Below are 27,562 nucleotides of genomic sequence, written 5' to 3'. Positions count from 1 at the left end.
AAAATGTAATTATCTCTAAATTTTAAAAACTCAAATAGCGATATAATTATTTACTTATTTTCAATAATTCACGTCATCTTTTAATCATTAATATTTTCCACTTTCATCACTTGCTTTGGTTCTAATTATATATAGATTTATGTTTTTAAAATTTATATTGTATCTATTTAATTATATATGTACGAAGTATGTATATATAACTTAAATTTATCTGCATAAAAAAAATGTATAATTCCGAGTCTCCGACAAATACAAGGAAAAAAAAGTTTTTGTAAGGAAAGAGGGAAAGAAAACATCACCAAAGTTAAACATATTAGCAAACAAGAAATTCAGAAACTACTGATTTGAAGTTGTGAAGAGAGAGAATCCTACGCCGTCATTGTGTCTTGACTATAGAACTGCTGATTTAGATATAGAGAGAGAAACAAACTTGCCGGCTACCCCCTTTCTCTCTCTACATATCTATACATATGAACTCAACTCATGCATGTATTCTAAAGTATCAATTTTTATTGCTATATATATAAATAATGTATACGCGTATTGAACAGTCAATAATGACAGAGTCATGACATTTCTTCTTCAAGACCTAGTCTTTTTCGCTTCACAAACTTTCTGAAGATCAAGAGTTCATGAATCGGAATTTGTTTTTTGTTATGATTCAGGATTTGAAGTTCAGAGTAGTTTTGGTTTATTTCTTATTGATTTAGTGAAAAGTTTGGATTTTTGCCCTGCCATGGTGGGTGAGTGTGTGTGTGCATGAAATTGTAAGAAGTTCTGGGTATTTTGCTTTATGCTTTTGACTGTGGAAAGTTGAATTTTCTAAGCTTTGGTTTGCATGTAAGGACAGAATTCTTTGCTGATACTGTATTTTTCCAACTGGCTTGAGCTTATGATGATTTATGTTGATGGGTTTGTGAAAAGTTGAATTCCCTAAGAGGTCGTGATGAGATTAGTATTCTGGTTAGTTCTTTGAACGCGTGAAAGAGGGGGTGTATTTATTCTCTGTTGGGATTTATATTTGGGAAATTATGGGTTGTGTGTGTGGAAAACCCTCTTCAGCTGTTAAAGCTAGTGAGGAGAGCCCAAAGCAGAGAGAATTGATTAAGAAAACATCTGAATTGCGTGAGGCTCGAGCGATTTCCTCGAAAAGGGATGAGAGTTTGTCACGGAAGGAGAAGTTGGAGACTGGTGATATTAAAATTGGGTTGATTGATAGGAAAGTTAGTGGGTCTAGAAGGGTGAGGGATGATTATTATGAGAAAAAAAGAGATTCTTCTGAAGATGTGGGCAATTTTCCGGGATTGAGAAACCTTCCCAAAGCCATAGAAGGAGAACAGGTTGCGGCTGGATGGCCGTCTTGGCTAGTTGCGGTGGCCGGGGAAGCTATCAGAGGATGGATTCCACGCAAAGCTGATACTTTTGAAAAACTTGATAAGGTATTATTCTTGTCTAGCCTGTGAAATTCATTATAGAATGTGTAGGTAATGTTTCTGGCTAGTGTTCTTTAGTATGAAGATTGAAGTTCATGATCAGAGTAAAAAGTGTAGATTAGGCAGCAATTCAGGAGTTTTTAAGTCATAATCTATTATTATGTTTCTCAACTATGTTGGTGTTCTTCCATCGGGGGAACATGACTTGGGATTTCTTCCCATCAGCTGTGAAGAAGTCAGTTCTTCCAAGATCATACATACAATTGAAGATAGATGGTTTTCTAAATTTTTGGTTTTTGTCCAGAATCATTCATTTACAAGTATTTGAGTGCTAAGGAGTAAGGAGTAATAGGAGATAACAATGAACTCATTTGACCTGTCCACGAGTTGGATGGATGTTAGTAATCTGCCTTATGAAGATTATTTTGTTGAGATTGTTTGTTGCTATATGTTGATGTTATGTGAAGTGAGGATCGAGTAATATACCTGGTGCAAGAAGCGATTTCGTCTGTCCATGTCAATGCCGTGCTCATGAAGCTGAGCCACTTTGTTTTTCATGCTTTTATTTGTATTCTGAAAGCAAGTCACTTTGTTATTTAATACCCACCTGGGCCAACTCCAAAAGGATGTAGTCACTCACACCATATAATTCTCCGGTTTCCTTCAACTAAAGCTTATTGCTCTAAAAAGTATTTGCTATCTATCACCCCATGATAATGCTCTCCGTGTTAGGGTTTTTTGCCTTTTCTTGGTGAAGTTGGGACTGGATAGTGGCAGGAATATGGACTCTGCTTGATTATTTTGATAGAACATATAGTGTCAAAAGCTTGCAATGGTTGAAACATTCATGTGAGAGTTGTTTGAAATTTCCTTCTTATGGTCAAAAGTATTTATTAATGTTATATTTGTTGCAGCAACCGGCGGAGATGTTTCTTTGAACTTCTAAAATGTCATGTATTTTAGGGCTATATTATAGTTTACGATTTATGTTGTACCGTTATATGATTGGTTTTGGTTCTTCTGTGATAGCATTTTATTATTGCAGATTGGCCAAGGAACTTACAGTAGCGTGTACAAGGGTCGTGATCTCCTGCATAATAAAGTTGTTGCTCTAAAAAGAGTACGCTTTGATAATATGGATCCTGAAAGTGTCAAATTTATGGCAAGGGAGATTCTGATTTTGCGAAAGCTTGATCACCCAAATATAATTAAACTGGAAGGCTTGGTTACTTCAAGAACATCTTCTAGTTTATATCTCGTCTTTGAATATATGGAGCATGATCTCACTGGACTTGCATCACTTCCAGGCGTTAAGTTTACAGAACCACAGGTGAGTTCTTCATTGTTCTTCTTTATTATGTTTGTTTATCTTAAATGCAATACCAAGTGGGAGAATCTGGCTATGGAATTCGTTCTTAGTTCACAATCCGTTTGAAGAGTGTGAAATGAAACAACGCCCTCAAATGATTGGCTAGCTGTAATCTTGTTTGCTTGGTTGATGCACTAACTTTACTTTAATATTCTTTCTTATTTTTTCAGGTGAAGTGTTATATGCAGCAGCTGCTGAGTGGACTTGATTATTGTCATAGTCATGGTGTCCTGCACCGAGATATTAAGGGTTCAAATCTCTTAATTGACAATCATGGCATCTTGAAGATTGCAGATTTTGGCTTAGCAAGTTATTTTGATGATCATCAGAAAGCTCCATTGACAAGCCGCGTAGTGACTTTGTGGTATCGGCCACCTGAACTTTTACTAGGTGCAACTCAGTATGGAGTTGCAGTGGACTTGTGGAGTACTGGCTGCATACTTGGAGAATTGTATGCTGGCAAGCCCATCATGCCTGGTAGAACTGAGGTATTATTGAGACCCAGCTTGAGTCATGTGAAGACAATAAAATAAGCACTTATCTTTGAATTTTCTTCTTCCTTTTCCTTTCTCTGAAGTACTTGAGACTCCACAAACTAACTAGTTACTACTGCCAGAAATTTTGGTGCTCGGTCACTGCCCACAGAGTCTTTTTTGTTACCGGGGGAAGGGTGGGGGGTTAGATTTGAGATTTGCATGTCTGCTCATAGATGTCCTTAACTTCTTGCTTGCTTCAGGTATTACTTTTAGATGCATATATGGATTCTTTGAAAATAGCACTCTGTTTCGGGGTTTTGTTATTAGTATTGCCACCGTGCATGTAAGATCTGCTTTAAATTTTATGTAGCTTCTTTCAGTGTTTTTCTATAAACTATACTTATCTGTTCCCAACTTCTGGTGCAAAGCATTACAATGATTAACAGGCCATTATATTTTGTAAAATGTAGTACTACAAAGGTGTGCAAGAACGATAAAAGAAGAGGAGGCACCAGATCAGAATGGTCTGTTATTGAGTCAGTTATGTGATGTAACGTTTGATACATGATTGGAGGTGCATGCTTCATAGTTTAGTGCAATTTTCTACTCCCTAAGAAGTATCTAGACATTTAAATTTAAGTAAAACAAGTTGGTGTCGTGGAACAACCAAATTCAGCATATTTGTCAAATGTTCACGTTCGGTCTAAGACCTGATTGTTCACACTAGCTTCTATTATGAGCATTCTGTCGTTCGATGGGATTTAACCAAAGAATGTGTCCTCTGTATATGACAGTCGTAACGCTTCCTCCTTGCTTTTAAAGCTTTTTTGACATGGATTTGTGCTGATGAATATCTATTTCATAGCTGAATAAGGAGAGACTTAACAAGGCTACTATTTATTCCTCCTCTTCTTAAGTGTGCACTTAATAGAGGTGTCTGTACTCATCTAATACTTTTCTGAGGTGGAGGTTCGTCAAGTGAAGAATATTCAATAATTCAATCCTACCATATTCCATTGTCTCAATAAGTGTATACCTACTCCTTATGGCTTCTACTTTTTCCATTGCCATCACTAATTTGCAGTGCATGTCATTTACCCACTTGCGGTGCTCAGTTGCAGCTGAAAGTGGCAGTTCAAAGGAGGAATTGCAAAGCATTTGTTCCCTGCAATAATGGAATGAACTGTGCTAATACAAAAATTGATAGTTATGATTTAAACTTGCTTCTATGACACTTCAGTCATGGGTACTTATGAGACGTGCAGCACCCTATGATATTTCCTGTATACAGTTCCTGGAATTAATTTATCTTGAACATTGTAGGTTGAGCAATTGCACAAGATATTCAAGCTTTGTGGTTCTCCCTCTGAGGATTATTGGAGAAAGTCAAAATTACCTCATTCACCAGTGTTTAAGCCTATTCAGCCCTATAGACGGCGAGTTGCTGAAACCTTTAAGTATCTTCCTGATGCTGCTGTGGGCCTCATGGAGACCTTACTCTCTATTGACCCTTCTGATCGGGGGACTGCATGTAATGCTCTCAATAGTGAGGTAATTCCCATCTATATCTCCCAACATCATCTGTGAAATCTTCAGATTCTTCATGGCATAAGTTTGGATTTTGTTCTATGGGTATATATTCTAGCTTCAACCAAGGATCCCATCTTCTCCAAGATGAGGTCTATATTTTCTTTGTGATTAGAGAATGGCGTCTTTCTTGTGAGCAGTCTAAGTCTCAATGAAGTACCTTGCTTTTCCCAACTCTTTAGTGACAAATGTCACTTTAGAAAATCTTTATATCTCCTGTGCCAAGTTTGTCACTACAATGAGTAAGATGGGTGTGTCTCCTGGACCTGCAGAAACTATAATTTTTTGCCAGCTTCTGAAACCAAGCACATGGGTGCTATTTCACCATGAATAGTCTTCTTTAATTGCTCAAGTCTACTGCTCAGCAACATGTGCGGAATCTTGCTCTATGTAGAGCTCGTCCTGAGCTATAATACTGTGTAAAAAGGCAAACGAAAGACATTGCATATTTTAATCATAGACTAATGCTCCTTATACGAGATATGGAAGAATATACGCTGCAAACTAGTTACCCATGAACAAGGCCCAAAGCCAAACTAAATGAAGACTTCTGCATGTGATATTCCTACAATAGTAATAATATTTCAGTCACTGGAACGGGCTAGTATAACTGCTAATATTATCACCACTTTTCCAATATCCTAAGCTATTGTTATTCATTCACCCACATGTTCTATAACTCTACTTAATTTATTGTCAATCTTTAGCCATGGAAGTTGTAAAAAGTAGTAATGACAATAGCTTAGGAGCAGCAGCTCCCACTTCCTCAGGAGCAGGAGCAGGAGCAGGAGCAGGAGAGAAGGAGAATGAGAATGAGACGAGAATCAGCAGCACCACCTGCTTGCTCCTTGTCCACCTAATGTCCTATTGCTTCTCATCACCTCCTCCCCTCTGCCTGCTTCTCTTTACTTCACATTTCTGCAATTTATCATTATACATGGGAGAATATCCCTTGAAGAAGTAAATTATTCTTCTCTTTGTAAGGCTAATTATTTCTGGGTAAAATATAATACTATACCTCAGGAGCAGGAAGCAGTTTTTTCTTCCTCATAAGTAGTAGGAGGAGGTGACCCCGCACCTCCTCCGCCTGCTGCTGCTTCTTCTTCTGTCCTACCTGTTCCTCTTCTTCCTTCTCCTGCTGCTTTATCTTATATTTATTCCTATTGTTCTTATTATTCTGCTTATACCAACAACCATTGCCAAAGATCATGTGAAATAATATAGCCCCCAATAAACATAGACGAAGAGGGATAAAGCTTCTGTTAGTGATTGTAATGGATTGGTTGTCACAACATTCTTAATGCAGCAATGCAATGATTTAAAGTTATGTAGATGATTCATATTTTTTTAAATGAATCTGTGTATGTGGCAGTCCAGAACTTTACCAATAAATGGAAGTCTCATAAGAGGACTGGGGCAGGCTACCATGAGAGGAAATATCTTCTCTATTTGTCTCTACCTTTGTCTTAGCTGTTTTGTCTTCCTGCGTTGTACACTGTTCTATTGGCTGGCTTTTGAATTTGCGGGATACTTCATGCAGCTAAGATGTGTTCTTCAAATCTGAAACTATCTCTGAATTACAGTATATCTAATTGAACTTTGTCCTAGTCTTTTCAGGTGATCTGTTACTTAATCTAAAAATTGTTGCTTGCTGCCGTTAGATGCTAATTTGCTATCATTATTGTTTTTGCTAAGTGCTGGATGTTTTCGTACTTCTTTCTCTGCATCCTTGAATATTCTGCAATATTTGCATTTCTAGTTGTCTACGTCGTAAATTTATCCCATAGAAGATCTTCCCTTGATGGTTTCATTTCGAGCAGTATTTTTTATTGATCCAATTCTTTCTTACAGTTCTTCAGAACAAAACCGCTTGCTTGTGATCCATCAAGTTTGCCAAAATATCCTCCAAGCAAAGAGATAGATGCAAAATTGCGAGAAGAGGAAGCAAGAAGGTCTGTGCTTATACTACTGACTTCTGACAGTGCTGTAGTAGTAGATATGGTTTCTCCTATTTGGTTTCTTATTGGTAGAAATTTTGTTTTTTGACTTTTATAGTATTAGGGTAAATTACATTTTTCCATCCGAACTATTCCCGTTTTTACACTTTGGCATCTAAACTTTTTTTGTGTCAACTTGCCATCTCAACTTTGCGTTTCACAAATTTTAGTTTCGTATTGCTTAAGGTTTCTCTTAACCTCTCATATTCTCCTATTTCTAAGGTCTTTGACAGTGTTGTTTGAACCAACTTTTGCAGGCAAGGAACGGCAGGAGTTAAGGGACAGAAGAGCGAAAATGATTTGAGAAGATCAAAAGAATTACGAGGTCCCCCAGCACCTGGTGCTAATGCTGGGTTAGCTTGGTCAATGCAGGTACATATTGATTCTAAGCAATTTGACATACCATGGTTCAATTGAAAGGAAATCTCAAGGGCATGATTGGTATGTAGGAATGCAATTAAGGGGAATGGAATAAATTAAGGAACGGAATAAAGATAGGAAGGAATAACATTTGAATAGTATTCCTATGAATGGTATACACGATAAATTAAAAGGTAATAGAATTGTCATTCCTTAGTTGATTCCATTCACATGATCGGTAATTAGAAAATAATGATTAGTAATAGAATGAAATTACTTTTTATAACAAATTTGCCCTTTGGTAATTTTTTAAAAAAAATTACTTATTCATATTTTAGTGAATATGTTGAATTCAACTACATAACAGTTGTATTTTCAAAATCGTTTATAGAAGGTTATAAGCAATTTATACACCATCTCATATGTTATTGAATATATATGAAAAAATATTATTTATTTACATAATAAATAATTTATCGACTTAATAAACATATAGATAATATTTTTTTCTGCCAAAATAAAAATCATTCGAACAAGCAAAATGGACTAATTTATTTAATCATAATGCATCTACCTTCTACCGTTATTTCTTTAATACTGGGTGAAAGAAATATTTTGAATTAATAAAAATACCTAAATATCAAACTAATTTAACTTTTTTATTACCATGCATAGACAGTTGGGGAAGAAAATGGCTAATCCCTTTTATAAGGAAATAAGAATTCCCATGGGAATAAATATTCTCAATCCTAGAGCATACCATAGATGTAGGAATAGACTTGAAAATGTGCATTCCATTCCCACTTCATTTGTACATACCAATCACCTCCTAAGATGCTAATGGTACTTCTATGCTTTTTGCCTTAATGAGTTGATATATACTCTCTTTGTGGAGAAGTAAAAAATACAGTGTCTTCCCCAAGAACTAATTACTGTTAAAAAGATCAATTTGGCTCTTAAGAAATCTAACATCTTAAGAATCCTTTATGTCTAAAGATGAGATCTTTCTTTCTGTAGAATTATGCCAAAAGATTCCATCTGTCTTCTGTGTTCCACCTAATTGGCTCTCCTAAGGGCTGCTACTGCCCACAAGTTCTGTAGGTCGCTGTATTTAACCAGTAGAAATGGGGATACGAAATTTGGTCTGTGTTGACTGTTTGCAATCAATTGCATCAGTGGACTTCCCCCCACCCCACCATATGACTTTCTCCACAGGACAGATATTAATTATTAAGGCACATAAAATGCCTCAAGTGATCTTCCTATGTCTGTGACCTTTGGTCCATTTTATGTTTTTAACTTGTATGCATGCATCTTGATGAAATCTAAATGAACTGGTGGCCGCACCTACTGAGAGAACAGTGGTCTTTAATTGTTAGAGACACAGGCTACCTTCCTGTTGTTTACTGATGTTTTCAATTGTGTTTCAGAGGAGGCATGGCTATGTGGATCCTAAGAGCCAAAGTGAAGTGTTCAACTCTCACAAGGAGGAAGCTACTTCTGATTTTTGGATGGATCCAGCAAGACCTGCACAAGGTTTGGGAGAGATCAGTAAAGATCATCACCAAAATCCTCCAGAGCGAGTTTTTCATTCAGGGCCTCTTGCTTCAGGAGTGGGTTCAGTTGGGACAATATCTGCGAGGAAGAATAATAATTCTTCCATTCTTGCCACCAGAAACAATTTGTCAACACTATCAGGCTTGGTGGCATCTAGGGCTTTGTCATCTTTAGAATCCCGAGATAATTTAATTTCTTCAAATGTGGAAGACACAAATCAAGTCGGTAGGCTCTTGGAATCATTTGGGAATCCAACAAGAAAGAAGGATCGAAGACGCCAAATGCCAAACTTTTCTAGCTCACAACATGCCGAAACTGGAGGAGAACCTGCTATGGTGAGTTTCATGACAAAACTCAACTTGAAGTACTCTATTTTTATTGATTAGCCTCATCCTTAGTGGGCTGAATTCGATTTTTTATTCCATCCATCCCATTTTCATAGTTCTCATTTCACCTCAACGTTGTTTTGGGTGAGACTAAAAAGCATAAAGTTCTGTCTAGATTTATACTATTTTTGTTAATAGTACCAGATGAGAGCTTCAAAACTTTAAGAAGGTATTTTAGGGGAAAAAAATCCATTCAAGCCGTATATTTTGAAAAGAAAAAATAGAAGAGAGAGATAAATATTTAGTGCTTTGAACTTCCATTAGCAAACAATATTTCTCGCTGCTCCCTCCGCTGCATTGGCTTTTCTGCAAACAAGAATTTGTGTTGTGATATATTGAAACTTGTCATTTCAGTTTTTTGCCTATTTGCTGTCGATTGCTAGTCTCAGGCTTGAATGATTTATTGATTTCTTTTGTTATAATTCTTCCCTGGCTAGGATGGACGCGGCCACAAGGACAGAACAATTCATTTTTCTGGTCCTATACTTGTCCCTTCAAACAATATAGAGCAGGTGCTCAAAGAGCACGACCGCCGGATCCAAGAGGCTGCTCGACGCATAAGGCATGAGAAGACAAGAGGTGGCAGAATTCGGCCTCAGGACATCCACTTGACATCTCATTAAACCTACACCTCCAATCAGAGTATTAGCTAAATCTGTTTGGACATATAATATATATATATATAGAGAGAGAGAGAGAGAAAGAGAGTGGCTTCGATGTATAAATCTTTTAGATAAGTGTACAGATTTTTCTGGGTGAGGATCGATCTTCACTGTTTTAGAACGATCCGATCCTTGCATCGGAAGGAACAGTAGAAACTGATTAATGTGTCGATGGCATGTTTAGCTTCTATTTCAAGTGCAGAAAAAGGACCAAATTGAGCTAACCAAATGCTATCCACGCAGATCATCACACGGCTCGTTTGAGTATAGACGTGGAAATGCCGTCTGCTTTTGCCCAGTGATAATGAAGAGAGCATCACTCTGGCAGATGGATCGAGTGTGTTGCATTCGACTTCTTATAGATTAACGCTTTTAAGTCATGAGAAGTATGTGGTTGAAAATAAGTTCAGTGACTATACATATCTGTAAAGTTTGACTATAATGCTTTTTTGGTTAAAACTATCCAAATTTCATACGGTCCTACAATCATCCGTTCAATATGAATTACGCATTAATTTCCTGATATAAGAAATATTTATTCCTGTTTTTGCGACGTCAAATGGGCCCCATGCTTGCCGGAAGCAATCCTATCACATTAGCAAGATAATAGTCTAAAATCATGAAAGTCGTTACCTTTCATTTTTATCCGACGGATAAAGTTGGCATGTACATCTTTGCTAGCGTGTTTGGAGCAGTCATGTATTATTTGTTGTGTACAATAAGTTTAACGTATCGAATGTTGTGGATGGGTTGGCTTGCCAAAATTGGGCTTGGACCAAGTATGATCCCCTCAGCAGGTTGGTTGGTAGGCCAACAAGACTTTGGCCCGTTAACTAGGCTTGTCAATAGGTGGGTATCGCTTTATTCGAACTCGAACTCAACAAATATATGTAGTAATTGTTGTTCATATTCTATCCACATGCTACCATATAATATACCTATAGAGTCTTACTCAAATTATACCCAAAAGAATTGGGTAGAGTTCGGGTCTTACTCATTTGAGACCTACTTAATTTTATTTCTCTTTCAATATATTTAAATTTACATTCAAGCCAAATAATTATGCTACAACATTAACTTATTAGTGGAATTTTATGACCCGTCGGTCTATAAAATAAAATTAATTACTTAAATTTCAATAGGTGCAAATTGATCATCGTTGAAATTTAAATAATGAAATTGATTTTCTCCAAATGATAGACCAATATTTATTTTAAATAAGAATCTTAAATTTGTTCAAATGATGGACCGATAATATTAATTGATTATGAAATCGAGACAAGTTCAAAATAAGAATGAAGACACAAGAGTTGGTAAAAATAAATAAAATTAAGTATAATATATCTAACTTTCATTTAAATATCTCACGTATCATTTGAATTTGCATTTGTGTTCAACTTTGATTTGTCGAATTCTAATAATTTAATTTAAACAAATTTTATTTATTCCCTATATTACTCAAATTTAACCAAATTACATTTTGACCCCATTATTTTTATTTATTACATGTCAAGTTAAATGTTGCTTAATTTGATCATAAAAATAATTTTGAGTGATTACGAAATCAATATGACAAGCTCTAGCATTTAGTCAAAATTTCAATAAGTAATTAATATAAATAAAATCTATAATGAAATAATTATATACTATTTAATATTTTGTAAATAATAAATAAATTTAGTTGATTGATTTACTAAAAGTTTACAAATTCAGTTTTAAAGCAATGAATAAATCAATATTTTTGGGCATTAGATTATATCAATACCTATCGGTATTTTAATTTTTAAGGTATTAAGCCATTACCTATACCAATGGATATTTTAGGGTATTAGATCCTACTCATACCTACTCATTTAATTTTATGGGTCTAAAGAGAGGTCCAGTGCAGCTCTTTCTGACTCTGCCTTCTATAATGATGGGAAGAGCAACTGCTGTCTAATGCCTTTCTTTTTTGGCTTATTTATTCTTTTTATTACCAAAAAAACTATAATAAAAATATTATTTTTTGAAAATACATAACACTTTTATTACAAATCGCCGACATTGTTCACTGACTTTAAGATTTTTTTTAATGCCCGAGTCCAGGACTCAAACTTTTTATTTTATTAAATATTATATATTATTTATATGTTATAATTATTTGATTATGAATTTAAGTATTTTTTTAATTATAATCAACATTAAAAAATTATTAAATAAAAAATTACAATTAATTGTTACAAATATTACAATAAGTACAAATATTATTTATGGTTTGTCATGACCCCGCACTGCACATTTGAAGGATCTTGGCGTTGTTGGTGTTCTTGTCTTTGATGACTTTGTAGAAGTCCATCTCGTTATGAATACATGATGTCTAACTTCAATCAGGGCATGTAGAAGGACAAAAGTAGTGTTATGGACCGATGCAAAGTTCGGGACATCCTAATAGTCTTCTGCCGTCAAAGGTTGGAAGGACCTAAAATATGTCCTTCTATAAGCTGTCAAATCATAATAATCATTAATCATTAGTGACGCGCTAATTATATATACAACACATACCTTTTGAGCGTGAGATGAAGGAATTCGAAATTGACTCCATTTGTCAGATGAACATTCGGGTGGCAATTTTTTAACAATATGAGTATTTAATCTATGTCTATGGTGGCGCTTTGTAACAACAGAAGCCTATTGTTTAAATTGATGGTATCTCATGAATGCAAGCTCAACACTTTTTTCATATCAACATTTGAACAACTTGTAAGCATAATTAGTCAAGAGTTGGTTGTTGTTTAACATTACAATACTTCGCGCCATCCTCTCACGAAAATAATGGATAGAACGGACAAATGTCATTTCCACTATTGCAGTCACAGGCAGGTAGCGAGCACTTTTCAGAACTCCATTGATGCATTCTGACATGTTGGTTGCCGGAATACTGCATCGCCACTGCCGTCATGAGAAGCTTTCCGTTTTGATTTGATCTAAGTATGCAAATGTTTCTAGCTTGTGGCTCTTAATCTCCTCCATAGTTTGATTGGTTTTTCTTATTTGATAGTTAAAGTCAGCTCTCCAACAAAGATCTTTCAACTGCATATTATTGTAATGATTATTGAAATTTGAAAACACGTGACGTAAGCAATATCGATGCACTAACGAGGTGGTACAAAGTCTAAAATTTTAGCTAGTGCTCTAATGAGACTAGGGATGACGGTCATAAATGAGGCACATCTCGGACTACCCTCTTATAGAGAGTGTTTGCAAAAACTTCTGCTTTTAACGAAGTGATTTTGTCAAAAAAGTTGAAAGTTATAGCAGAAGGAAAAGTGAATAGTAATTGTAAAAAAGTGAAAAGCAGATCAAAGCTAAATTGAATAGTGTTCGGAGAAAAATGACTTTTAAAATAAACTTAATTGATGAAAGACTGGTTTGTCCATATGTGTTAAAAAGATACTATCATTTTGCTTGTTATTCCATTTGTCGTTTGTCACTATTAATTACTTTTCCACAAAAATTCATAAATTTTATTTCGATTAATACTTCATATTTATATTTTTAAAAATATTATAAAAATATATTTAATTTATATAATGCTCCTACTAAGTAATATAATTATTGATTCATATACAATAATTAAACTTGCATGATTGTAAAAAATACTTAATTTATTAATTAATCAAATAATAACATGTGAATGAAATAATATAATTAGATGATATAGCACATAAAATATAAAAAAAACTTAAAATATTAAATATGTGAAAGTGTAAATTTAATTATTGTTAAAATTTAAATTATTTGAAAACTTCGATGGACTGGATGGCTGTCTGCAAAACAAAAGCCAGGAAAGTCATTGATAACTCTCGATGGATTGAAGTTACATATCAAGAAGATGAGACAATACCTACTCTACAAGTTGTGATGGACAAATATAATTATGAACTGAATGACCCAAATGGTATACAATTAGTCGTTGAGCTTTCTATTGCTAATCAACAAGGAGTAGGTACATCTCCCCTCGGCGCATTGTGAATTTGATGACAAATCTAATGAAGATATCTTTAACGAGGATTACGAGATTGAAGAAAACAATGATTATGATTGAAAGTTCAGTATTCCTGTAATTAGACATCTGTAAATATTTATGTAAAAATTACTGATTAATTATATTTTTTCTTAAAAATATTTGTTATATTTAGGAACAGTTATAAATAAAAACAACCATTCCACAATTGTTCTAAATAATTTCGATCAATATAAAAATCATTTCTATTGTAAGCGTTTCTCGTGGTACGCACATATTGTTAAATTTAACACTAGGAACAAACAAATAAATAAAATTATTCTTGAAACTATTACAAAATTATTTAAAAAAATGAGAAAAATTAAAAAATTAGGAACGGTCATAATAAATTGACCGTGCCTAGAGAAATTCCAGACAATTTTCAATTGACGCCAAATGAAAAGTGGAGAAAATTCAAATTTAGGAATGATCGTTTAATATTTGACCATTCCTAAATTAAACCGTGCCTAATACTATTTCAAAAATTGACAACCAAATCATTCCAATGATTCTTTATAAATATTTCATCAACACAAATTAAAATAGTTCCAAAACTAAGGCATGGTATCACAAATACCATTCGAAAAGTAATTCAAAATAAGTTATATAACCATTCCAAATGTTATCCAATCAGTTCCAATTAAAAAAAAGAATTTTTAGTCAAAATTCAATATTAGGAACGGTCACCATCAATGTGTTACAATGATCGTGCCAAATTAGAACAGTCCTAAACCAACCATTTCTAAATATTCGTAACGCCTTATGCAGTGACGGTTTATAAATCGTTCCAAAATTCGGTCTAAAATAATTTTTCCAATTCTAACCGTGCCAAATAATAAAATAACTGTTCCAAAATCCATCATAAATTCCGCATTTTTTTGTAGTGCTAGTCATAATAAAAATACAAAATACATAAATATTTTTAAATTTCACATAAAATAAATTTAAACTCGTGTATCGAGTGTGCTGTTTATGCATAAATAATAAAATGACTCCATAGTTTATGATGATTTAATAATTGACTCAAATTTTAAAATTAATTCTAGATTTTGTTAAAAATTGCAGAAAGAGTCCAAAAATATTTCAAAAAAAATTACCACGTTGCAAGAAAGGTCCCACATGTTGCAAAAAAGGTCGATTTGCAACATTTTTTTGACTCTTTTTATAATTTTAACAAAATATGGGGTTAATTTTAAAATCACATAAAATATGAAATCAGATAAGGAATAATCCTAAACTATGGGGCTAGTTTTACAATTTTACCCCATGAAAGATCGCAGGCCATTACACGTGAGTATCCGAACCCACCCCAAAACTCAAACTTTGGAGGGAAACGACTCATTTTCAAAAACCATTTCAAAAGCTGAACCCTTTTTCTCTCAATTTCCCTGCAGACTCTGGAATTTCTGAGCTCTGGTAGCAACCGGAAATGGCTGAAACCCTAAGCCCCAATCCCAAATCTAGGGCTCCATTTTCCCCTACGAAGAGCCCATTCTTCATTGGCTCCAATGACGACAAACTTGAACGCGCTCAGGCGCGTGCGGCACGCGCCGCCGCCATCCGACGTAAGCCTACTGTCCATACCACCTCCGTCACCTCTGAAGTCGACCCATGTCTCGGAAAAGAACAGATTCTTGAGTTGTTTCACAACTGCATCAAACTCGCCAGTGAAAATGTCCGGGTTTAAGTTTCACTTTCTTTTTTTACATTTTCTGACCTCATTTGTTCCCGAATATCTTTAACTTGTGCGTTTCGGATTACAGAAAATTAATCAGAAAAATACATGGGAGCTGAATTTAATAGATCATCTCTGCGAGATTATTAAGGTCGAGGAAGAAAATGACACCGAGACCAACTTTCAGAAGGTATAATTATGTATCTATTTTCGGACAGGATTTCTCTTGTTTTCTACAGTAATGGATATATTAAGTACAAAGAAAGAAAATTCTCTGTTTTTCTTCTTGGAATTGGTCTGTATGTTGCTAATACTTACTGGATTTGGGGGTATTAAATACAGAAGCATTTTGAGAGGCTCAATTTGGTCTGTAATTGGAATTGTAGGTAATAAACTGGAACATTTTGAGAGTCTCACTTTTGTCGGTAACTGGAATTACTGGACCTAATTTTTAGGTTATGAATTTTGAAAACAAGAATAGAGGGAATAGAAGGAAGAAAATTCAGACCTTTAAGCTGGATGGTTGCATGAGCATCTTTCATGATTGTGTTTGTGTTTCTTTTCACTGTCTTTTGGGTATATGTGCATATGTACCGTTTGTATAAAGTTATATGTGATTCACTTGACTGTAGGCAAGTTGTACTCTTGAAGCTGGGGTTAAGATCTATTCCATGAGGGTAGATTCAGTGCATTCTGAGGCATATAAAGTCCTTGGAGGAATTAATCGGGTTGGGCAAGAAGATGAAGAAGGTTTGGTTTGACAGCATCCTTGCTATCTGTTTGTTATTATTTTACTTGTTTTGCCTTTTACTTACAAATTATTTTGGTATATAGTTTCATAAGAACTTAAATGGTGTAAGGAAAACTTAGGTCTGGTGATAAGATTTGCAAATGATCAGGATATACTTTAGCCTGAATTTAGTATTATGCTGTAGTGAGTTGTGTTGCTACACCATCATTCTTTTGTTTCATGTTGTCCTAATCATCAAGAATGCTAGCTTCACTTTTGTTGTTTGTATTAGTACATTTTAGTAATCAATTCATGCTTACCATCACCATATTTACCCCAGTCATGCTTGCCTTCTCATTTGGTACTAACACAACTAATAATATAACATTTGATATTCTTCTTCCTACTATCATCATCGCCATCATCATAATCATTGTTATTATTTGTTGTACATAGAATGCATGAGGTAAGAAGGCTTTCAACTTTCACCAAGACTGTTTCAATTACTAAGCATGTGTTTCAACTTCTTTAGATCTGGCTATGCCTCTGTATTTGATGGTTGAATATTACAGGAAGAAACATGTACTAAGCATGCTTAAAAAATTGAGCTTATCAATTTTGTGAAATGGAAACATGTTGGCTGAATATCATTACTACTAAATCAAACTTTTGTGGCCTTTCACATGAAAGGACTCTATTCCTTGTCATTTAATTGGGTGGGCTGATTGAAGCAAATTATAAGCACAATGGCGAGCAAGACACATTAATATTTTCATTGAAAGTTGATGCTAAAGGAAATCACTTAACCTCTTTCCCTACTAACATCATATCTAATGGATTTATTTTCCTGTTGGCGCTGATTTTGTCCATGACTTTGGTTTCTTCTTCTTCTTCTCCTCCCTCCCTCTTGTGTGTACTCCCTTGGATCTTCATGCCTATCATAAGAATGATCTGCAGTGTTAATTTATATGTTTGCTGGTTACTGAAGCCACTTTCAGTTAGCCAAGCACATGTTGTTATTTGTTACTATTTTCCTTTGGTTTGATACTCACTGGTTTTATAAACTCAACCCCTGCCAGGCCATGCCGTTGATGCTGCCAATTTCAGTACTGAACAAGGGGAAAATGATCCAAAGAAAGAGCAAGGGAGAAAGGTTAAGAGTTTTCCAATATTTTGGGTTGAGAATTTTTGATTTTTGAATATCTTTTAAATTGAATTCTTTATGTATTTTGAAGTAGTAGCATATCTTTTACAGTTGTCACCGCTGTCAACATTAGAGTCCTCTTTTGCAGCTATAAATGTAAAGAAGTTTGATGGTAAGTCCCATCCAGAGCAGGTATTTGACAACTATTGATTTTATATGGTTCTGTAAGAGCACTCTCTGTCTGTCTGCGTGTTTGCAGATCTGCCTCTCCTGCGAATAACCCTTCTTTCTTATCATGTTCATGTTTCCCTCAGTGGCATGTGTAATGTATGATATGTTTTAGCCTATTTCTTGATTGTTGATTTTTGTTTTTTCTTTTAGTTGCTTTTGTGGTAGATCCTCTCTACCATCAGACATCTGCACAGTTTGATGAAGGTGGAGCGAAGGGTCTCTTACTGAACAATCTTGGTGTTTACGCTAATTGCCGTGTTCTTTTTGATTCTTTGGAAGTACCTGGGAAATGTCTGTCCCCTGTGTCTCAGTGTGAGGGCGTAGAGACAGTTGATTTGTCTTTTGCTAGTGGTATGTACCTCCGCGGTCTTTGTGGATTTTCCTGTAAGGATTTTACTTTTTCCTTAGAGAAAGATTGGTCTGTACGGATGTGTAATGCTTCTAAGTTATTTTATTTTACTCAGAGTGTGTTGAACAGATGGTGTCAAATGTGCTTAACAAGTCTGAAATATCTCCCAGCCTTACGGCTATAGTAAACCAATTTGATAAGGATGACCGAAGACCACTGGAGACATATTCTACTGGCCAAAGTTCTGAGCAAGTTAACGAGAATCCTGATAGGAATGTTGACTTAGATGGCGAGACATTTGGGAATGCTGGAACTTGGGACTTTGATCATGATGATCAAGCAAGTGTGGTAGATGAGGACACTTATGACCAGGATACAGTTTTCCCAAGTCAGCAAGAAGCTACTGATATGGTAGAATTTTCATTGCTTTATTCTCCTTTCTGACTCTTACATGTCCCTTCACATTTTCCACAATATGTTCTGTAACTTTGATTACTTTTTGCAGGCTGATGAGCAATTAAATTTTCATGACCCTGATTGGGATGATAGAGTTCAAGAAGTTGATAGCTATTTATTCTTAAGTTTGGGATTCTCAACGAAGCAAAATGCATGGGCAGGTCCTAGTCATTGGAAATACCGGAAAGTTAAAGGTCAGAGTTTATAGGCTTTAAAACATTATGCATCTCCACTTCTTTTCTCTTTTCTGCTTTCTTTTTCATTAACGTTGAAGGTAGAATTCTTTTATAGATCCTGAGGTTCCAGACAAGGAAAATGGACCACTAAAGCCCAAGAAAACGAAAAACAAGAAAGCAGATATCGACATTGATTTTTCAAACGCAATAGACACTGATATTTCACATATCTTTGCTCCTCCAAAGAATCCAAAGTCCCTGTTATTGCCAGCAAATAGAGCACCTTGCGACACAAAGCTTCCAGAAGATTGTCACTACCAACCGGAGGATCTTGTGAAGCTATTTTTGTTACCTCATGTTTTGGTAAACATGAACTGCTACACCTGCCCCCATACCCCCATTCCTAGCCTTGGCCACTTGTTGACCTTTGTTGCATTGCTTATTAAGACATATAAATACATTTGACTTGCCTTGAGATTATGTTCATCTGTCTTTGTACCTAGTCTTTGAGTCTGCTATCTATCTAATTGGTCCATAAGATTGAGGGTGACCATATTCCTTATTTATTTATTCCTTATTGCAGTCCCTCGGAAAAAGTGGAAGGAAGAGAACGGGTGAGTTTAATGCTTACTCTTATAATATCTAAAAATTACATATAATTTCTTAAACAACTTCGGCTCCACAGGTGAAACACAAAATCTTTTAAGTCTAGGTGTAATGAATTTTCGAAAACCCTAAGCAGCATCCTGATTGAGATGCATGCTGGCATGCAAAATTGTATCGTGATATATCAGTTTGTGCGACGGCATGATTGAAAAATGTCCACTAAATGGCCAACCCCCATCCCCGCCCCCGCGCGCACAGATAAAGTCTCTGTGTGCGCAATCTTACTATATAAGCTCGGTGTTGATATAAATAGTAGTAGAAACACATACAACATATTTTTCTCATTATTTTGACCTAACAGTGTGTCTGAACATGATTTATTATGACAATAGGTTTTTTGCTATTTGATTTTCATATTACATGTTGAGGTATTGAGGTGGTAATCCTTGTGGTTAGATGAAGAAAGTCAACAAAGAGATGGATATGGAGCAACGACATCCTGGGATGATGAAGATGCTTTTGGTGGTGCTTTTGATGATGGACATGCTTATAGTGATAATGAGGAGACAAGTACACTTGTTTCTCAACCTCGACAGGTTGTTTGTTTTCTCTTGACATGTTTATTTACTACCTTGTGGTCTGGACCATAAGCTTCATGTTAACAATTTAAGTTTCTTTAGGAAATTCCTGTTTATCAATTTTTGGTTGAATTGTTTTACGTTGATCTCTCTAAGTTTTAATAACATATAAAATACTTCAATGCTGTAGGCAAATCACTTTGTTTTGGGTTCTGAAGTGTATGATTTTATCCTTACTATGGGCAATATCCTCCTACCGTATAAACACCAGAATTGAAATTCAGTGTATTTACAATTCAGTTTTCTAATGCATGTAAAATTTGTATTACAAATGAAGGCAGGAATATCATGCAGTAAGATGATGGATAGTTGATGAAGTATTTGATGCTAAATTGGTAATATACGTGGATGGCATTTCTCTATTTCTCTTTTGATTGCTTGACATGTTTAGAGATTTTTAGATACTTGTTGTCTATCAGTTACAAACAGAGAACAAACTTGTAGTAGAGCCTGTAATGAAACTGTTGACATTACACCATTTTTTAATCATTTGGGGCTGACTCCAATTGAGGATATACTGGGGTTGATGACTATTCTTGCTTTCATTCTCTGGTAAACAGGTAAGTAAGATCGAAGTCCAGTATGATAAGACATGTAAACAAGTAGATGTTCACGTACTAAAGGAAATTCTTTGGGGCCAAATACAACAAATCAACCAAACTTCAGTTGAGGTAAGTTGTCCTCACCTAAGAGTTCGCTTCCAGAGTTGGTTAAATGTATATGGTCTGATGGGATACAGGTGCAGATGCGTAGATGTGCACATGCATATCTCCCCTATTATCCGGTCGTATTTTTTTTTTGTTTTGGTGGTGGTGGTGGTGGTGGTTTTAGAGGAGAGGACAATTCTACAATGATTGGAGTTACAGATAGTTATACAAATATCTCTGGAGTCTGGAATTTAGACGTATTAAAGGAAACTTCCAATTTTGAAATATTACACTATACTACAATCTTATTTTATACTTCATGTTTTCCCGAAAGATCAGATAGAAGGGGGGATTTGTAATGTAATACTCCCAAATTTAAGGAGTTATGTGATTATTCCTGAAGTTATGTGAACTTGCATGATGCAGGAACCTTCTCAGGAAGAGGCACCAGAAGAGACCATATCATTCAAGCAAGTCTTGGCCAGTTTCCCAGACAGCTGCACAGCAGCAGCTTCTCTCAACGACATCTCCCCACATTTGTGCTTCATATGCCTATTGCATCTGGCCAACGAGCATGGACTGCGGATCCTTGGCTGCCCCAGCTTGGATGATCTCAGCATACACCTCAAACCTCACAACCCCCCGACTTAAGGTGCTTTACCTCCAAACCTCTGCCTACTTATTGTTATTGCTATATGTGCATTTTGTGTAGATTACCACACCCGCTTGATCCATCCAAACTCAAAACGACAAGACATATCGATGGTCTTGACGTTGTAGTTATGCTATGCTCACTAATAATTGTAGAGACGAATGACCGATAACTTTTTCTCCTGATATTTCATTTGTGTGCTGTTGTAGTAGCACATTTTCATAATTGTAACCATTTAAAGTTATAATCATTGCCCCTCTGTGCTACAAACTAGAAAGCAAAGGAAGACTACACTTGCAGCTTTTGATCCTTGGACTGCTGCTGAATCTGTTGAGGTAAGGAAAAAAGGAGTTTTTGAATGGTAAGTACAACATAAACCACCTCTTCTATTAAGATGATTTTCTTAGGAAAATTGATTGATTACTGCTGCATGAAAAAATATGCTACTAAAAGTCTGAACTAATTGCGAGAATTCTTGGCCAAAGCCAGCCTATGATTTTATTGAAATTATCTCCTTCCTGTCTCATGATGATAGGGTTAATTTAACTTGGACGAATTTTAATGACGTAAAAGTTTTATGTAGTTTTAAAATATTAATTTTCAATAATCTTTCCACCTACTTACTAAATGTGCATAGTTAGAGTAACTAGTTTTGGTTGGCGAAATGCGTATTAATTGAAATGTCCTCAACCATATTTGCCCTTGCGCAATATGATCGTCTCTTTAATTTTTCTATCAATAATATTCTATTTATGTACATTCCAAAGTTCATAATTTAATATTGCAAAAACTAATAGTTTTGATTGATTATATATTTTAATTTTCTTCTCTTTCATGTAATTAAATAAATATAATAAAAGTTTGAATATACACATTCGTTGCGTGTGTTTTTATAGCTAGTGGCGATTTGAGATTACCCCAATTATTGAACCAATTTTAGCAAGCTCTTTTTTAGGGTAAGGTGTAATAATTAGCTCAATTTATTAGTTTCTATTAGGCTCGCTTTGTTTTTTTGGTGAACTGACCACAATGATCTTGTAAATTATGAATTATAATTTTATTTATTTTTAAAATTTTTTTGAATTGTTTTTATACACTAAGTGGATAATATTTTTTACAATTTAAGAAAAAAATACAGTAAGGACAGAATTGATAATGCACAATTTCATCAAAAATTAATAGGGGTATTTATTATTTTTTTAACGAATATGAATACTTAATTATGCCAATTTTAGGCAAATTTGTTGTAATTTACCCTTTTTATTTTTATTGCTCGAGTATTTGATAGTTACAAATTCATTAACAAAAATGTGTGTACCTATTTAATTTTACGTCCATTACCATTTTCAAATATCACAACACACTCTTATTTGTAGGAAAATCACAAATACCATTTCGGAATTGGAGAAAAAACTTGCAATAAACACCCTGTGACACCACTACATATATATGCAAATAATATATAATGAATTGAATATATACGCCTGTCAATTTTTTTTTTGAATATATATGTTAATTAAATTATACGCATATTACATAAAAATGAGCATAACTAGAAAAATAAAGTTCAGATATTCATGACAAATATTTTAGCAAAATAAAATCGATGCACACAATTAATTTTTTCATTATGAAAAAATTATATGTTATGATTAAATAACTTATCAAAATAATCAAACAAGAGAAACCCTATAGACATTCTTCAAGTTATATAAATATAGTACGTTCATCCATGATGGATGAAAAATATAGGAAAAATTACTAATACATCCACGATCAAAATAGTCATTTCATAAATTTATTATAATTTCATTATTCTAAAAACTTTTGACCTAAGGTAAAATGAAAATTTACCATTTTCATTTGTATTTTGAAACAGAACATTCTCAAAATGGGTGCAAAGTATAATTCTCATATTACAAGAAAATAAAATGTAATAATAATTACACTATTCTTAAAAAAAAAAAACCCGTCCTAGGTCTGGGTAACCCCTTTTTGCAATGGCTGATTAGAGTCGGGTTAATCAATGATATCTTAATTTAGTGGTCAAGAGTAAAATTGATGTCTCACGAACAAATTTAAGGTCATGGGTTTGAGTTTCATATAATGTGTGAATATTTGTCTTGCTTTATATGAATGTTTGTCTTATTTTATGTGTGTTATAGCTATTGTAATTTGTTTACTTTTCTAATTTCGTATGAGTTAAAGTTATTGTAATTTATTTACTATTCTAGTCATATTGATAAGTGATAGTTATTGTAATTTGATTACTGTTATAGCAATATTGATCTATTGATTGAATCGATAAAATTTATTTACTATTCTTAAACATATTGATATATTGGTTGAGATCGATGTATTGTTAAAGAAAAGGGATAGTTACACTCTTCTCCCATGAGGTTTGGTGTAATTACACATATACCTCCTGTGGTTTGAAAAATTGCATTTAGTACTCTTGAGGTCTGCTTCCATTTAACAAATAGGTCCCTTCGTTAATCAAAATTCACAAAATTTGTTAACTAATAGAGGTACTTATTTGTTAGAAGGAGGTAAACCTCAGAGGTGCTATACATATAATTTTTCAATTACAAAGAATTTATGTGTAATTACACCAAACTTTTGAGAAATCGAGTGTAATTATCATTGAAAAAAAATAAACTAAAGTCGCATAATTAATTAGCACACTTTACTATTGAAACATTTTAGACTTTAGGTCTTTAGTTATTTAATTTTGGAATCTTCTATTCTAATGTAATAGAATTAGAACACTGGAATCACCCTAATATTATAGTTCCATATGTAATACACTTTGATTTTCCAATTTAGAACAGGATTAGAACCCTACTTGCGAACCACTTCTCTCTCTACACAACACATATAAGCTTACTCATAGTACTCCGAGGTTTTTCCCTAAGATGGCTTTCTCCGACGAGGAGGAGGTAAAGGCTATGTGTCTGAACTACGTCTCCCAAGTTCAAACCAGGTTTCTTGAAAGTGACGGCCAGATCACCGGCGATTTCCGGCAATTCCTCCAGCAGCTTCGCGAGAAAAATATTCATTTTTCAACGTTTATTGTCTCCGCTCTCTACACTATCTTCCTCGACCACCCTGATTGGCTTCCCGCTTTCAAAGCTTCCATGCCCGCCACCGCCACCGCCACAGATTCCGCTTCCGCCACCACGGACGCCGCTATGAAGACTGATGATTGCAAGGCCTGTGTTGATTTCTTGAACCGGGTCGGGACTCGTTTTGGCGGCGATGGAGTGTACAGGATGTTCTTGGAGTGCATGGATTCTTACTCACGTGGAGGGTTCACTGTTTCTGAAGTTGATGCTAAGGTCGGCAGACTGTTCGGCGAGCACCGTGATCTGAAGGCGGAGTTCAGGTCCTTCTTGCCGGAATCTTATGTTCAAGAAGGATCAAGAAAGATGAATCCGGGCGACAATATTGATCTCGAAGTCGCGCAGAGCCAAGAATCTAGAAACCATGATGAGACAAAAACCCCCGCAGCACCGTCGCGAACGACTCAGCGGCGAACCAGAAATTCCGGCCACAACCAGGAAGAAGAGAAAGCAGAGCCTCCACCAAGAAACCCGCCAAGGATCGTCAGCCCCGATGAGCAAACAGATTTCGACATGGAGGACTCGTTGTCTTACGTGGAAGTACAGATAAGCAACCTGATTGCAACCAAAAGGAGCGCCAAGAGATTCCGGCGGCACCTCCTCCGGGGCCGTTCATCTCCAGCAGACATAGAGAAGCATTTCTCGCCGCTTAACCTGGCGTGCATCCGGAATATGTACGGCGGGCGGCGTGAGTTTATGAAGATGGAGCGCGAACTGGGAGAGTATCCATTGACGGCGTTGGCGAAGTTGATGAAGCGAGCGAAGCAGAAGCAGGAGACGTTGATCAAGTCCAAAGCCAGGATCCAGGAGAGGTGGGCAAAGATTCAACGATCTCGTCAATAGATTCTTGATTTTTCATTTTTTTAATGCTTTTTATTATTTCCGAAGTCTCTCATTCATCAATTTTGTGATGAATAAATGTAAAATCTAGTTGAACATGTTGTTACTCAAATATTGGTTGATTTTCTTTTTTTTTTAATTGAGTTTTAATATGCATTTGATGGATTTCATCAAGATAAGAATGTCAAATACCCAATAATAAATTGTTTGTATTAGTTTGGAAATTCCATAATTAGAAATAATTTGAGATATTTTAACTCTTACTTTGAACTATATTTTGTGAAATATTATGTCAGAGACCAAATTTCCTTATAAGAAATATGGCATTTTATTATGGTTAGTTAAAGGTAAAAAATCAAGATATAAAAATTGTGATAAATATTTTGACCATAAATAAAACTATAGTGAATGTTTATGGTAAAATTTAATTTTTTGCATCGATTTTATCTGACTTTAATATATAATATTGATAAATTGTATTTTATAATTTTTTTTTTAAATAAACAATGCGCACCAAACAATGTCATGCAAAAAAGGGAGGAGACACTTTTTTATTTGGGGATTTTATACTGACTGATTTTTTTTTTTTTTTTGATTTTTTCTCAGCTACATAAGCGTACATACATTAAGATAAGGTCAAATTGCATAAACATAAGCTTTGGATGTATATTTTTTTACTAACTTTCACAACACGGTGTCTTTACGTGTATATTATAATAAATAATTTTATATACTTTAAAATATGTTATAAAACAAAGTAAAATATATAATTATGTGTGTGAAAATAGCACGGGCCTAACAAGTTTGGACTTCAATGTTGGAATTGGGCCAACGAATAAAAGAACAAGCAATGGCTGGGGTGCGTCAATTTGTTGGGAGTTCATCCGTCATTACCGCTTCGGAGAAGGGGACACCCTGCTACTCCTTTGCGGGAGCCCTGACAATCTGGTACTGGACATTTTGGAAACCTTTCTGAAGGCATTCCAGACGCGTCAATTTGACCTTATAACAATTACAATATTATCCTCAAGTAAACTTATGGAAACTTTACTAAAGAAAATGAATTTGTTACCAATTGTTTGAATCGGAACAGTGTTTTCATTACAAATATTTATTATGATAATTTAAATTCCTCACTATACTAAAAATCAATAATAATTTTTATTTTATCTGTAATACTAAATTTGTTACATAAAGTGATGACAACATTAAAGTCCTCGTTAATAGAAATTATAGTAAGACAATTTCTATTTGATATACAATACAAAAAAATAGACTTATAGTAACAAATATTACAATGGCTTTTGTCATAACCTTATAAAAGATTTTCAAATTTTTTTAGCTAATTTCATTGCAAAATAACGATGAATTTTTATACTGAATTACCCATTGCAAAATTTGGTCAAAGAATGGCCCACGGGTTGAAGTCATTGTAAAAGTCGGGGCAAAATATTGCTATGGATTTTGCAACAACTTACAAGATGCCACTTTGCCACGAATCAATTTCGTTGCAATATTGCCATGGTCTTACCTGCAGAAACAACAATTGCGAAACTGTGGTTAATTTGTGATCGCCATAATTTTTTTGTTTTACTATAATAATTAATTATAAAAAAAATTATATTTATTCCAGTGTCATAATGCCTTACTCAATTGGCCAATCCCATCAATCATGTGCACATGTCGGCCCCTTTTTACCATAGTAGTTATTAATTAATTAGTTATAAAAATTAGATATTATGAGTATATTAATTCTTAATTAAACTTCATAATATAAGCATAATTAATTCACTCAAAAATAAAGTAAAAGAATAGAAACAAAAAACGAAAAAAATTATCTGATCATTATACATGTATCACTAATTATCTACAATGGCTAATTTTATGCACGATTATTATCACTATCATTTTTATTATAATAAGATCAAATTATTATCGCTCAATACATATATTTATCAATAATTTAAATACTATCACGTAATATTTTAATATTAATATTATTTTTTTTATTTCAATGTCCTCGAAAAATAAGCTACACAAAAATATCTGCTCTTACAACTATGACACTATCATCACATGATACACGTGTTTATAATTGAACTGAAATTCAAACAAGATATTTCTGAGTGGAGTGACAATGTGTGGCCATCACATCAACTCCAGCCTACCGACGTCGGAGTTTTGTCTTTTTAGTTTTAGATAAATGAAAACACACTGAATTGTACGTTTTGTGAATGCTGTGTGATTTAAGAGAAAAAGGTCCCCATCAAACACTAATCTTGTGGATCTCGTGTAACTTGAATTAGATGAGTTTTTTCTTCTTGATATGTTTTGTATTTCGAAACAGATTCGAGACCCTTCTGTGATCGAGAAAACGTAAAAAGTGATGTGTTAATTGAGTTTATGGGTTTTCTATTAATAGTGGAG

General features: G+C 34.6%; 3 protein-coding genes across 3 annotated transcripts; all 3 read left to right on the top strand.

Moving 5' to 3' along the window:
• Positions 1-335: 335 nt before the first annotated feature.
• On the top strand, positions 336-10,017 carry LOC105178481 (putative serine/threonine-protein kinase At1g54610). The gene is made up of 8 exons (XM_011101962.3): positions 336-1,439; positions 2,479-2,763; positions 2,973-3,290; positions 4,602-4,829; positions 6,717-6,817; positions 7,120-7,234; positions 8,653-9,114; positions 9,603-10,017. Exons 1-8 carry the CDS (start codon positions 1,032-1,034, stop codon positions 9,786-9,788), a joined length of 2,103 nt encoding a protein of 700 aa, XP_011100264.1. The 5' UTR covers positions 336-1,031; the 3' UTR covers positions 9,789-10,017.
• Positions 10,018-15,178: 5,161 nt separating this feature from the next.
• Positions 15,179-21,398, top strand: EMB2795 (condensin complex subunit). The gene is made up of 13 exons (XM_011101963.2): positions 15,179-15,544; positions 15,633-15,734; positions 16,177-16,294; positions 17,354-17,427; positions 17,530-17,590; positions 17,800-18,000; positions 18,114-18,409; positions 18,504-18,648; positions 18,746-18,993; positions 19,214-19,244; positions 19,693-19,832; positions 20,435-20,545; positions 20,948-21,398. The coding sequence occupies exons 1-13, from the start codon at positions 15,299-15,301 to the stop codon at positions 21,170-21,172; spliced, it is 1,998 nt and encodes a 665-aa protein (XP_011100265.1). The 5' UTR covers positions 15,179-15,298; the 3' UTR covers positions 21,173-21,398.
• Positions 21,399-23,422: 2,024 nt separating this feature from the next.
• LOC148784840 (uncharacterized) lies at positions 23,423-25,359 on the top strand. The gene has a single exon (XM_088876585.1). It carries the CDS (start codon positions 24,089-24,091, stop codon positions 25,136-25,138), a length of 1,050 nt encoding a protein of 349 aa, XP_088732711.1. The 5' UTR covers positions 23,423-24,088; the 3' UTR covers positions 25,139-25,359.
• Positions 25,360-27,562: the final 2,203 nt, after the last annotated feature.

This window comes from Sesamum indicum, linkage group LG12 (genome assembly GCF_026168435.1).
Source record: "Sesamum indicum cultivar Baizhima isolate 11 linkage group LG12, ASM2616843v1, whole genome shotgun sequence".
Lineage (NCBI taxonomy): Eukaryota > Viridiplantae > Streptophyta > Magnoliopsida > Lamiales > Pedaliaceae > Sesamum > Sesamum indicum.
This window is presented reverse-complemented; position numbering and strand designations above follow the sequence as displayed.

Bases quoted from the DNA above. Each gene is read 5' to 3' on its own strand.
- LOC105178481 (XM_011101962.3), top strand. From the start codon at position 1,032: ATGGGTTGTGTGTGTGGAAAACCCTCTTCAGCTGTTAAAGCTAGTGAG. The intron at 7,235-8,652 runs GTACATATTGAT...ATTGTGTTTCAG, and splicing joins GGTTAGCTTGGTCAATGCAG to AGGAGGCATGGCTATGTGGA. The intron at 9,115-9,602 runs GTGAGTTTCATG...TTCCCTGGCTAG, and splicing joins CTGGAGGAGAACCTGCTATG to GATGGACGCGGCCACAAGGA.
- EMB2795 (XM_011101963.2), top strand. From the start codon at position 15,299: ATGGCTGAAACCCTAAGCCCCAATCCCAAATCTAGGGCTCCATTTTCC. The intron at 18,649-18,745 runs GTCAGAGTTTAT...ATTCTTTTATAG, and splicing joins GAAATACCGGAAAGTTAAAG to ATCCTGAGGTTCCAGACAAG. The intron at 19,833-20,434 runs GTTGTTTGTTTT...TCTGGTAAACAG, and splicing joins TTGTTTCTCAACCTCGACAG to GTAAGTAAGATCGAAGTCCA.
- LOC148784840 (XM_088876585.1), top strand. From the start codon at position 24,089: ATGGCTTTCTCCGACGAGGAGGAGGTAAAGGCTATGTGTCTGAACTAC.